Source organism: Ranitomeya imitator, chromosome 1 (genome assembly GCF_032444005.1).
Source record: "Ranitomeya imitator isolate aRanImi1 chromosome 1, aRanImi1.pri, whole genome shotgun sequence".
Classification (NCBI taxonomy): Eukaryota; Metazoa; Chordata; class Amphibia; order Anura; family Dendrobatidae; genus Ranitomeya; species Ranitomeya imitator.
Window position 1 is genome coordinate 890,260,871 of NC_091282.1, and position 14,215 is coordinate 890,275,085.

Sequence of the window (14,215 nt, forward strand, 5' to 3'; positions counted from 1 at the left end):
AGCATTCCGAGCACACTGATGCACGAGCGATTAACGAGTAGTGACGAGCATGCTCGCTCATCACTATTGCTAATGTCTCCAATGGAGAGGCGAATATATAAGAAAAAATTTGTGAAAGGACAGCTTTAAGATATAAGCCTTGTTATTAAGCTTAGCATGATTTTTCTTTGTCTCATTTTCTCACTCTGTTCCATATAGAATTATAGGAAGTGTAATCTTAGACCTTATTGTGCTGGTTTTAAACTTTTTTTTAGAGCCGATGATAAATTCAGGAGACAGGGGGAGAGGACGAAGTGGCAGATAAGAGGAGAAAAAAGCCGATTTCTACAATAAGATATCATTTAATTTTTCTATTAATTGCATGATACTATTGATATGTGCAAAATTTTTTGCAAGTACAGCTACCGTTTAAGTCTATAAGCTTTAAGCGTAGCGTTAGATAGTAGTATTACATTTTCAGCCTACTGCTTACCTGTATTAGGATTTCATGTGAGTACAAATGGAAAATATAAAGTATAAGATATAACCTACTAAATTACCTCAAACACCATATGAATCTGGGGAGTGAATTTGATTCTCTCACTATTTGCCAGGCAGAGCATCTTATTATCATCCAAAACAGTATTCATGTTTTCAATCCATAATGCATCAACGGGCCCGTCACAGATGATCCATTTGTGGTCTTTTGAAGTGTCATTTACAGCTGCACGGACACTGAGTGCCATTAAACCATCCTTCCATTCCAAGGTTAAATTGTTCACTTCTCCATACAATTCTCCCATTGTGATTGATTTTGGATTCAGTACATATGTTTTAACAGGCTGGTAGAAATGATGTGTCTCACCAGCCTGATGCAAGGCTGTCAGTGCATCTGCCAGGACCTGATAGACAGTTGTTTTTCCTCCTCCGGTGGGTCCAACTAACATGACTCCATGTCTGACAATCATGGTCTCAAAGAACTGTATGACTTTGTGCACCATGCTGGACACAGGCTGCAGCCCACGAGCTAGCATGACTTTTATAATGGTGGATTGTAGAGTACCATAGTCGTGTTCAGGGATGTCAACTCCAGGGAAAAGGTCAGATATAATCCCACTGAAAAAAAGTGAAAATGGATGATGATTATAGGACTATTGAATAGTTTTCAAAAACATCTACTAATGCAAAATGAGTTGTATTATTAAGGATAATAGATTAAAAAGAGGTCTCTGTTTTCCGGTGTTTCCGTGAGCTGTCTTCATTTTTTGATATCAGTATGGATAGTTTGGTGCTGAAGGATTAGTAAAATGATATAGATGCATAAGAGATATTTATTAACTCCCAAACGTATACAGAATACAGACATCAACTTCCGATGTTTCGATCTGTACCCTACGATTCCATTGATGTCAGTCCCTGCTCCACTGCTTCTTTCAGATTACCTTGACAAAGACCATTTTAGTCAAAACGTCTGAAGTTGATGTCTGTATATACGTTTGGGAGTTAATAAATATCACTTATGAATCTACATAATTTTACTATTTCTTCTGTGCTGAAGTATCCTCAATGAATTTTGGGACTTTTTGTAAGGAATGTCAGACTCTTTTGTGAAGTGCTCCTATGACAGATCTTTGTCAGGAAGAAGATGATCTTGTCCACAGCAACCAAGGTTGGAATTCATATTCTACAGTGAACAGAAATTATGACAATTGCACTTCTATTTTTTACAATAGGCAATCAGGTCATTTTTTTTCTGAAATGGTTTTAACACATTACGTTCAATTGTACAGTTGTACTTTAGGTGGCTTCTTCTGTTATCACATCTATTTTCTTTGCGTTTTGTTAAGATGTCTAATTTAGAACAATTTTGTTTGTTAAGAATTAGAAATCACTTTTAGAACAATTTAATAATGTTTGTAATAGAAAATACGATTTATTGCCAAAAATGACATTGGCAGCCAATACTCTGCTAATTCCAGGCTCATGGCTGCAATTAGTAGCCAGCCAGTGGGCCTCTTTCCATATTGACTACTGTAAAAATCACCTGGAACAGAAAGAAAAAGGGAGATTAACAAAGTCTGATATTTATAGTGCTTTGTAAAAAGCACTATATTGTTATTCCACCGTAGTCAACTTCTTATTATTATTATTCAGTCCGCAATTAATGCGGCCCAAACCGCTGCACGCACAGACTCCAGTGAGGTGTCATTTCGAAGCCAGCATTCCTGGGAGGTGTGCTAAGTATTTTTCTTGTCGATCAGATTTGTAGTTTTGGCGCAATAGACGTTTGAAAATTTCGTCTCCATGCATTTCAATGGGGAAATTGTTCCAATAAGGTATAATGGCTGATTTCTGAGGCAATTTCAAAATAACTGCCAACTGCCACCTGGCTGATCAGCTCATTGATATGCGAAGTCAGACCCAGTTACTATGCCAACGCCTACGAACTCTACATGACCCCACCAGGACACAGTTTTGCCAGATAATATCAGCTCTTAAAGTGACCAACCCACCAAATTGTTACCTGAGGTGTCCAGCCCACCAAATCGGAGGCCGAGTGGCCCCGCCCACCAAATCAGACCCCCGAGTGGCCCCGCCCACCAAATCGGAGGCCGAGGGGCCCCGCCCACCAAATCGGAGGCCGAGAGGCCCCGCCCACCAAATCGGAGGCCGAGGGTCCCCGCCCACCAAATCGGAGGCCGAGGGACCCCGCCCACCAAATCGGACCCAGAGTGACCCCGCCCACCAAATCGGAGGCCGAGGGCCCCCCCACCAAATCGGAGGCCGAGGGCCCCCGCCCACCAAATCAGAGGCCGAGGGCCCCTGCCCACCAAATCAGAGGCCGAGGGCCCCCGCCCACCAAGTCGGAGGCCGAGGGGCCCCGCCCACCAAATCGGACCCAGAGTGACCCAGCCCACCAAATCGGACCCAGAGTGACCCCACCCACCAAATCGGAGGCCGAGGGGCCCCGCCCACCAAATCGGAGGCCTAGGGGCCCCGCCCACCAAATCGGAGGCCGAGGGGCCCCGCCCACCAAGTCGGAGGCCGAGGGGCCCCGCCCACCAGATAGGAGGCCGAGAGGCCCCGCCCACCAAATCGGAGGCCAGGGGTCCCTGCCCACCAAATCGGAGGCCGTGTGTTAGGAGTCGAGTTTCCTCTGCTGCACAGGGGGAATCTCGATCCGTGTCTGCTGCGGTCTCCCATTCGGTATCGGCCGCAGTGGGCTCTGCTCAGCAGAGACGTCGCTCCCAGCGTCTCGCTGGGGCTGATTCGGTGCATAGGGTCACTACTGCCTTTTCTGGCTTTCCTATGGTACCCTGCACTGATCTGCGGCGAGCGAGCCTCTCTGGGACTAAGTCCTTGTTTACTCACACTGAGCATGCCCAGGGCAGGGTCTCCCATTGGAGGTCGAGGGCCACATGTTCGGTCACATGCTCAGGTGCTGCAGTACATTCCATTGGTCCTTCTGGAAGGTCCTGAAAGGGCAAAACATGCTCAGGTACTGCAGCACTTTCCATTGGTCCTTCTGAAAGGTCCTGAAAGGGCAAAAACTTCAGTAGCAGCTTCCTGTGCTGCAACTATATAAACTGCGCATGACCGCACGGCCATGCGCTAGTATCGTCTTATGCTATATGCTTTGCGCCAATGTGGTCATGTGTTTGAATGTGTTCAGGGACCCGGCTGAAATAAGCCCCTAGAATGCTGGCACCTCCGGCGAGGAGATTGTGTTTAAGTGTGTTCAGGGACCCGGCTGAAATAAGCCCCTAGAATGCTGGCATCTCCGGCGAAGAGTTTTGTATGCATGCATGACCACTCACTGCTCACATCTGGGTAGTTGGCCTGTGCCTCTGTGAAAGTCTAACAGGGCACAGAGCTTTCCTCTCGCGGTTACTCTGTGAAGCTAACAGAGTTGGTATATACCGCCATATAGAGCCGCCATTATTTAGCAGCAGGTGCTTTCCTGCACGGTGGATCCCGGGTTGCGAACGCACCAATTCCATTTAATAAATTATATATTTGGTGCGTTCCGTCAACCCTAACAGTATACTAGCGCCGGGATCTGGCTAAGTAATGGCGGATGAACAGCGATTGCAGGGGTACATCCAGCTGCTGGAGGGCCGGTTGGCGTCTCTTGAGCGTGCAACCTCGGCGGTGGATGTTACCGCAATAGCTGTTCAGGCTGCTAGCGTGGCTGCAGCAGCTTTACCCACTGCCACCTCTGTTCCGACCCTATCTCACCTTCCTTTGCCTGAGAGATACTCTGGGGACAGTAAGTCCTGTAGGGGTTTCGTGAGCCAATGTGGTATACACCTCGAGCTTCTGGCTGCACGTTTCCCTACTGAGCGGGCAAAGGTGGGATTCATAATCTCTCTCCTGTCGGACAGAGCGTTGGAGTGGGCTACGCCGCTGTGGGAGCGCAACGATCATGTGGTGCGGAGTGTTCCTAGGTTTCTGGACACTCTGAAACAGGTCTTTTTAGGACCTCAAGTCACCCATGATACAGCGCTCCAACTGCTGGCTTTGACTCAGGGTTCAACCATGGTCAGCCATTTTGCTGTTCACTTCCGGACATTAGCGTCTGAGTTGGAATGGCCAGATAAAACCCTCATTCCCGTATTTTGGAGGGGGCTGGCTGACCATGTGAAGGACGCTTTGGCCACTAGGGAGATTCCCGCCACACTGGAGGAGCTCATAGCCGTATCTACTCGTATTGACCTCCGTTTTAACGAGCGGAGGTTGGAGCGAGCCCAGTGCAGGCAGAGGTTTCGGCTGGCTCCCACCTTCGCCAAGCCTTTGGAATCTCCAGTCCAGGCATCCGAGTCACATGAGGCCTTAGAGGTGACACGAGCGGGATCCAAGTCTCAGTCTGCCCGTGCACATAAGGTCCGTCATGTTTGCCAGCAGTCAGGACACCTTGCCTCCAAGGGTCCTCAGCGGTCAGGGAAACGTCAGCGTCTAGTGGCAGTTGGAGGAGGTACACTAGACACGGCGACGTTTGCCTCAAAGTTGTCCTTCAAGGGGACAATTACCATAGGCCCATCCACTCTTATGGTCGAGCTATGCGTGGATTCTGGGGCAGAGGGTAACTTTATGTCTTCCGCTTTTGCCCAGCGTCACGCAATACCCTTGGTGATGCTCGCCAAGACGGTAACCGTTCGAGTGGTAAATGGGTCAACACTACCTTCACAGATTACCCACCAAACCATTCCTTTCACGCTATCTGTGTCTCCATCACATCAGGAGATAATCTCCCTATTAGTCATTCCTGAGGGAATTGATGAGGTCCTGTTGGGGATACCATGGCTTCGCTACCATTCTCCTCATATTGAGTGGTCCTCTGGGAGAATTTTGGGTTGGAGTAAATCTTGCGAGGGTAGATGTCTGAGGGAGTGCGTTCAGGTTGCTGCTACACAGGTACCCGCAGATCTTTCCTCTCTCCCCAAGCACTATTGGCCCTATGCAGACGTGTTCTCCAAAAGAGCTGCGGAGACCCTTCCGCCTCACCGCCCCTATGACTGTCCTATTGACCTCTTGCCTGGTGCTGAGCCTCCCCGGGGTCGAGTCTATCCGTTATCTCTCCCGGAGACGGAGGCAATGTCCCAGTACATCCAGGAGAATCTGGCAAGAGGAATCATTAGGAAGTCAGTGTCACCAGCAGGGGCAGGGTTCTTCTTCGTACAGAAGAAGACTGGAGACTTACGTCCATGCATAGACTACAGGGGTCTTAACGCCATCACCGTTAAGAACAAGTACCCACTACCCCTGATATCTGAGCTGTTTGATAGGCTACGGGGGGCGAGGGTATTTACAAAGTTAGATCTGCGGGGTGCTTACAACCTGATTCGCATCCGTGAGGGGGATGAATGGAAGACGGCTTTTAACACCAGGGATGGGCACTATGAATATCTGGTGATGCCCTTCGGGCTCTGTAATGCCCCAGCCATTTTCCAAGACTTTGTGAACGACATCTTCCGGGATATGCTCACAACCTCGGTCGTAGTCTATCTGGATGATATTCTCATCTTCTCTCCAGATATTGACTCCCATCGGAGAGATGTTCGCAAAGTCTTCGACCTCTGACGGGCAAACTCCCTCTACGCCAAGTTGGAGAAGTGTGTGTTTGAGCAGGAGTCCTTGCCTTTCCTTGGTTATATCATCTCTGCCCAGGGTTTGGCTATGGATCCTGCCAAGCTACAGGCTGAAATGGACTGGCAGGAACCCCACTCTTAAAGCGGTGCAGCGCTTTATGGGGTTCATTAATTACCATCTCCAGTTCATTCCACACTTCTCAACTTTGGTAGCTCCCTTGGTTGCCCTCACCAAGAAGGGAGCAAATCCCAAGTTGTGGTCAGAGGAGGTCTCCAAAGCCTTTCTCTAGATCAAGTCACACTTCGCTAGCGCTCCCATCCTACATCGCCCCGATGTTGATAAGCCATTTATCTTGGAGGTGGATGCCTCATCCGTTGGTGCTGGAGCAGTCCTTTTCCAAAAGGATGCTCAAGGTCGGAAGCATCCTTGCTTCTTCTTCTTCAAGACCTTCACACCAGCGGAGAGGAATTATTCCATTGGGGACAGGGAGTTGCTGGCCATGAAGTTGGCTTTTTCGGAGTGGAGACATCTCTTGGAGGGAGCTCGCTTTCCCTTCCAAGTCTTCACTGACCACAAGAACTTGGTGTATCTGCAAACGGCCCAGCGGCTGAATTCTCGCCAGGCTAGATGGTCCCTGTTCTTCTCCCGGTTCCATTTTACTCTCCATTTCCTCTCCGGGGAGAAGAACGTTCGTGCTGACACTCTCTCCCGCTCCGTGGTGTCATCGGAGGAGGAGGAGCCTCGGCTTATTGTCCCTTCTGAGAGCCTAAGAACTGTAGCTCCGGTTTCGCTAGAATCTGTGTCCCCGGGCAAGACTTTCGTACCAGCTAACTTGCGACCGGAGGTTCTCTCTTGGGCTCACTCCTCCAGAGTGGGTGGGCATATTGGGACCAAGAGGACATCTGAGCTTCTGGCGAGAACATACTGGTGGCCGCATATGGCCCGAGATGTCAAGGACTATATTCAGGCGTGCGTTTCTTGCGCCCAGAATCGGTCTCCTCGGCAACGGCCTGCTGGGTTGCTTTACCCTCTACCGGTGGCAGACAGGCCCTGGGAGATGGTTGGGATGGACTTTGTGGTGGGTCTACCCAAGTCGCATGGCTGCTCCATTATTTGGGTTGTCACCGACCATTTCTCCAAGATGGTGCATTTGGTGCCGCTTCCTCGGTTACCCTCAGCACGGGCCTTGGCGGTGTTGTTCATTAAACACGTTTTCCGTTTGCATGGTATGCCTGATAAGATTGTCAGCGATCGGGGTCCCCAGTTCGCATCTCGGTTTTGGAGAGAGCTCTGCCGTTTACTCAGCATAGAGTTAAACCTCTCCTCTACATACCATCCCGAGACGAATGGGTTGGTGGAGAGAACCAACCATACTCTGGTGACATATTTGCGACATTTCGTCTCTGCTAGGCAGGATGACTGGGCATCTTTGCTACCTTGGGCGGAATTTGCCCTGAACAACGCCGTAGCCGATTCCACTGGTCAAACTCCTTTTCTCCTTAATTACAGCCAGCATCCGCGTGTCCCTGTGCCCATGCCCGTGTCATCCACCGATTCTAGGGTGGCAGACTGGGCGGTGGAGGCACGTGACATCTGGGACCGCACACAGGATGGCATCCGGGCCTCCAAGGAGAGAATGAGGGTTTCGGCTGATACACACCGGCGCCCCGCTCCGGTCTTTGCTCCTGGCGACTTAGTGTGGCTCTCCGCCCGTAACATCAGGCTGCGAGTTGAGTCCACTAAGTTTGCTCCTCGCTACATTGGCCCGTTTAAGGTTCTGGAACAGGTCAACCCTGTGGTCTACCGTTTGGCTATTCCTCCACGCCTTGGTATCACCGATACTTTCCACGTTTCCCTCTTAAAGCCCGTTCATTTGTCCCGGTTTTCCAAGTCATCTGCTGGGACATCTGGTTCATCCACGGATGAGTTTGAGGTGAATGCTATTGTGGGGTGCAAGGTGGTACGTGGCAAGAAATTTTATCTCGTGGACTGGAAGGGTCACGGCCCAGAGGATAGAACCTGGGAGCCTGTGGAGCACATTCGGGCTCCGCTGCTTATCGCAGCTTTTGAGCGTAGTGAGGCTCAAGGAGGGGAGGGCCCTAGGAGGGGGGGTAATGTTAGGAGTCGAGTTTCCTCTGCTGCACAGGGGGAATCTCGATCCGTGTCTGCTGCGGTCTCCCATTCGGTATCGGCCGCAGTGGGCTCTGCTCATAGAGACGTCGCTCCCAGCGTCTCGCTGGGGCTGATTCGGTGCACTGATCTGCGGCGAGCGAGCCTCTCTGGGACTAAGTCCTTGTTTACTCACACTGAGCATGCCCAGGGCAGGGTCTCCCATTGGAGGTCGAGGGTCACATGTTCGGTCACATGCTCAGGTGCTGCAGTACATTCCATTGGTCCTTCTGGAAGGTCCTGAAAGGGCAAAACATGCTCAGGTACTGCAGCACTTTCCATTTGTCCTTCTGGAAGGTCCTGAAAGGGCAAAAACTTCCGTAGCAGCTTCCTGTGCTGCAACTATATAAACTGCGCATGACCGCACGGCCATGCGCTAGTATCGTCTTATGCTATATGCTTTGCGCCAATGTGGTCATGTGTTTGAATGTGTTCAGGGACCCGGCTGAAATAAGCCCCTAGAATGCTGGCACCTCCGGCGAGGAGATTGTGTTTAAGTGTGTTCAGGGACCCGGCTGAAATAAGCCCCTAGAATGCTGGCATCTCCGGCGAGGAGTTTTGTATGCATGCATGACCACTCACTGCTCACATCTGGGTAGTTGGCCTGTGCCTCTGTGAAAGTCTAACAGGGCACAGAGCTTTCCTCTCGCGGTTACTCTGTGAAGCTAACAGAGTTGGTATATACCGCCATATAGAGCCGCCATTATTTAGCAGCAGGTGCTTTCCTGCGCGGTGGATCCCGGGTTGCGAATGCACCAATTCCATTTAATAAATTATATATTTGGTGCGTTCCGCCAACCCTAACACCGTGGGTCCCCGCCCACCAAATCGGAGGCCGAGGGTCCCCGCCCACCAAATCGGAGGCCGAGGGTCCCCGCCCACCAAATCGGAGGCCGAGGGTCCCCACCCACCAAATCGGAGGCCGAGGGTCCCCGCCCACCAAATCGGAGGCCGAGGGGCCCCGCCCACCAAATCGGAGGCCGAGGGTCCCCGCCCACCAAATCGGAGGCCGAGGGGCCCCGCCCACCAAATCGGAGCCCGAGGGGCCCCGCCCACCAAACCGGGACCCGCCCACCAAACCGGACCCCGAGTGGCCCCGCCCACCAAATCGGACCCCGAGTGACCCCGCCCACCAAATCGGACCCCGAGTGACCCCGCCCACCAAATCGGACCTAGAGTGACCCCGCCCACCAAATTGGACCCAGAGTGACCCCGCCCACCAAATCGGACCCAGAGTGACCCTGCCCACCAAATCGGACCCAGAGTGACCCCGCCCACCAAATCGGACCCAGAGTGACCCCGCCTACCAAATCGGACCCAGAGTGACCCCGCCCACCAAATCGGACCCAGAGTGACCCCGCCCACCAAATCGGACCCAGAGTGACCCCGCCCACCAAATCAGACCCAGAGTGACCCCGCCCACCAAATCAGATCCAGAGTGACCCCGCCCACCAAATCTGACCCAGAGTGACCCCGCCCACCAAAGCAGCCCCAGAGTGACCCCGCAAACCAAACCGGCCCCAGAGTGACCCCGCAAACCAAACCAGCGCCTGAGGGGCACCCAAATGTGAAAGTCTTGCAGGGGCAGCCCGGGCACCATTCCAAAGCACTATCTGTAGTTCCTTCAGGAAATACCCATCTAGTTTACAATGTGCTGTAGTATACAGTAATTTACACCACACCATAAAAGTGTTGTAAAGTCCTTGTTAAGCTCTCCATAAAGTGTCAATGACACATCCAGTTTAATAATGCCAAACAATGCCATCTTGAAATATATCAGTTTGGACTTAAGCTTGTGAAAAACATGATGTACAGTACATGTAGCTCCAAGAGGGACCCAAGAGAATACTATAGGTAGCTACTCTGGAATACATACAGCCACTGGCGGACACAGACAGACTAGGTCCCTGCACAGGAACAATATATGGGCCCTTTGTAGCCCTTTGTAATTTATTTTATTCTTTAATAATACCTTATTTTTCAAAAAAAAAACAAATTATCAACACTGCTGCTTTCTGTCTATCACTATGAAAATTCATTGTTTACTTGTAGTCGATGGAAATGTAGCTCGGTGAATGTGAAGAACATACAGGTGCATGGCTGGTCACAGTACAGCTAGCAGAGCTGAGTCTTATAATACACGGATGTGCTCAAAAGTTTACATACCCCGGCAGAATTTTTGCTTTCTTGGCCTTTCATCAGAGAATATGAATGATAACACCAAAACTTTTTTTCTCCACTCATGGCTTGTGGTTGAGTGAAACCATTTATTGTCAAACTACTGTGTTTTCTCTTTTTAAATCATAATGACAACCCAAAATATCCAAATGACCCTGATCAAAAGTTCACATACCCTGGTGATTTGGGCCTGATAACATACACGGAAGTGGATACAAATGAGTTTGAATGGCTTCAAAAGGTAACATCCTCATCTGTGACCTGTTTACTTGTAATCAGTGTGTGCATAAAAGCTGACTGAGTTTCTGGGATCCAGACAGACTCTTGCATCTTTCATCCAGCCACTGACATTTCAGGATTGTGAGTCATGGGGAAAGCAAAATAATTATCAATGGATCCACGGGAAAAGGTAGTTGAACTGTATAAAACAGGAAAGGGATAGCAAAAAGATATCAAAGGAATTGATAATGCCAGTCAACAGCGTTCAAACTGTGACTACCAAATGGAAAATCTGGGGCTCTGTAAAAACAAAACCACGGTCAGGTAGACCAACAAAAATGTCATCCACAACTGCCTGGAAAATTGTTTGGAATGCAAAGAAAAACCCACAAATAACATCAGCTGAAATACAGGACTCTCTGAAAACTAGTGGTGTGGCTGTTTCAAGATGCACAATAAGGAGGCACGTGAAGAAAAATTGGCTGCATGGTCGAGTTGCCAGAAGAAAGCCATTACTGTGCAAATGCCACAAAGCATCTCACCTTCAATACGTAAAACAGCACAGAGACAAGCCTCAAAACTTCTGGAACAAGGTAATTTGGAGTAATGAGACCAAAATTTAACTTTTTGGTTACAACCATAAACGTTATATTTGGCGAGAGGTTAACAAGGTCTATGATGAAAGGAACACCATTCCTACTGTAAAGCATGGAGGTGGATCACTGATGTTTTGGGGATGTACAAACTACAAAGGCACAGGAAATTTGGTCAAAGTTAAAGGAAAGATGAATGCAGCACGTTATCAGCAAATACTGGAGGCAAATTTGCACTCATCAGCCAGAAAGCTGCGTATGGGACGTTCTTGGACGTTCCAACAAGACAACGATCCAAAACACAAGGCCAAGTCAACCTGTCATTGGCTACAACAGAACAAAGTGAAGGTTCTGGAGTGGCCAGCTCAGTCACCTGACCTCTGTATCATTGAGCCACTCTGGGGAGATCTCAAGCACGCAGTTCATGCTAGACAGCCCAGGAATTTACAGGAACTGGAGTCTTTTTGCCAAGAAGAGTGGGTAGCTTTACCATCTGAGAAAATAAATAACCTCATCCACAACTACCACAAAAGACTTCAAGCTGTCATTGATGCTAGAGGGGGCAAAACATGGTATTAAGAAACGGGGTATATGAACTTTTGATCAGGGTCATTTGGATGTTTTAAGTTGTCATTATGATTTAAAAAGAGTAGTAGCTTGACAATAAATGGTTTCTGTTATGATAAGGTAATTCAGTACCACAATGGACATAGAGGTCAGAGCACATACAGTGACCTGACAATAACCCAAAAACATAGAACGAGCTCTGAGACGTGGGAACTCTGCTGACCGCAATCCCTAATCCTCTCCAACCACACTAGAGGCAGCCGTGGATTGCGCCTAACGCTCCCTATGCAACTCGGCACAGCCTGAGAAACTAGCTAGCCTGAAGATAGAAAATAAGCCTACCTTGCCTCAGAGAAATACCCCAAAGGAAAAGGCAGCCCCCACATATAATGACTGTGAGTTAAGATGAAAAGACAAACGTAGAGATGAAATAGATTTAGCAAAGTGAGGCCCGACTTTCTGAACAGAGCGAGGATAGGAAAGGTAACTTTGCCGTCAACACAAAACCCTACAAAAACCACGCAAAGGGGGCAAAAAGACCCTCCGTACCGAACTAACGGCACGGAGGTACACCCTCTGCGTCCCAGAGCTTCCAGCAAGCAAGAAAAAACAAATAGACAAGCTGGACAGAAAAAAAACAGCAAACAAAATAGCAAAGCGGAACTTAGCTATGCAGAGCAGCAGGCCACAGGAACGATCCAGGAGGAAACAGGTCCAATACTAGAACATTGACTGGAGGCCAGGATCAAAGCACTAGGTGGAGTTAAATAGAGCAGCAGCTAACGACTTCACCACATCACCTGAGGAAGGAAACTCAGAAGCCGCAGTACCACTTTCCTCCACCAACGAAAGCTCACAGAGAGAATCAGCCGAAGTACCACTTGTGACCACAGGAGGGAGCTCTGCCACAGAATTCACAACAGTACCCCCCCTTGAGGAGGGGTCACCGAACCCTCACCAGAGCCCCCAGGACGACCAGGATGAGCCATATGAAAGGCACGAACAAGATCGGGAGCATGGACATCAGAGGCAAAGACCCAGGAATTATCTTCCTGAGCATAACCCTTCCACTTAACCAGATACTGGAGTTTCCGTCTTGAAACACGAGAATCCAAAATCTTCTCCACAATATACTCCAACTCCCCCTCCACCAAAACCGGGGCAGGAGGATCAACGGATGGAACCACAGGTGCCACGTATCTCCGCAACAATGACCTATGGAAAACGTTATGTATGGAAAAAGAATCTGGAAGGGTCAGACGAAAAGACACAGGATTAAGAACCTCAGAAATCCTATACGGACCAATGAAACGAGGTTTAAACTTAGGAGAGGAAACCTTCATAGGAATATGACGAGAAGATAACCAAACCAAATCCCCAACACGAAGTCGGGGACCCACACAGCGTCTGCGATTAGCGAAACGTTGAGCCTTCTCCTGGGACAAGGTCAAATTGTCCACTACATGAGTCCAAATCTGCTGCAACCTGTCCACCACAGTATCCACACCAGGACAGTCCGAAGACTCAACCTGCCCTGAAGAGAAACGAGGATGGAACCCAGAGTTGCAGAAAAACGGCGAAACCAAGGTAGCCGAGCTGGCCCGATTAAGGGCGAACTCAGCCAAAGGCAAAAAGGACACCCAGTCATCCTGATCAGCAGAAACAAAGCATCTCAGATATGTTTCCAAGGTCTGATTGGTTCGTTCGGTCTGGCCATTAGTCTGAGGATGGAAAGCCGAGGAAAAAGACAAGTCAATGCCCATCCTACCACAAAAGGCTCGCCAAAACCTCGAAACAAACTGGGAACCTCTGTCAGAAACGATATTCTCTGGAATGCCATGTAAACGAACCACATGCTGGAAGAACAATGGCACCAAATCAGAGGAGGAAGGTAATTTAGACAAGGGTACCAAATGGACCATCTTAGAGAAGCGATCACAGACCACCCAAATGACTGACATCTCTTGAGAGACGGGAAGATCTGAAATAAAATCCATAGAGATATGTGTCCAAGGCCTCTTCGGGACCGGCAAGGGCAAAAGCAACCCACTGGCACGAGAACAGCAGGGCTTAGCCCGAGCACAAATCCCACAGGACTGCACAAAAGAACGCACATCCCGCGACAGAGATGGCCACCAAAAGGATCTAGCCACTAACTCTCTGGTACCAAAGATTCCAGGATGACCAGCCAACACCGAACAATGAACCTCAGAGATAACTTTATTCGTCCACCTATCAGGGACAAACAGTTTCTCCGCTGGGCAACGATCAGGTTTATTAGCCTGAAATTTTTGCAGCACCCGCCGCAAATCAGGGGAGATGGCAGACACAATTACTCCCTCTTTGAGGATACACACCGGCTCAGATAAACCCGGAGAGTCGGGCACAAAACTCCTAGACAGAGCATCCGCCTTCACATT

The 14,215-nt window shown here is 49.4% G+C and overlaps 1 protein-coding gene across 1 annotated transcript in view; it reads right to left on the minus strand.

Annotated features, from left to right (window-relative positions):
* Window positions 1-14,215, minus strand: part of DNAH6 (dynein axonemal heavy chain 6) — a 621,891-nt gene that overhangs the window by 402,231 nt on the left and 205,445 nt on the right. The window contains exon 33 of the mRNA XM_069743176.1: window positions 540-1,095. Within this exon, the coding sequence (XP_069599277.1) occupies window positions 540-1,095 (556 nt within the window). The remainder of the gene's footprint in view (window positions 1-539; window positions 1,096-14,215) is intronic.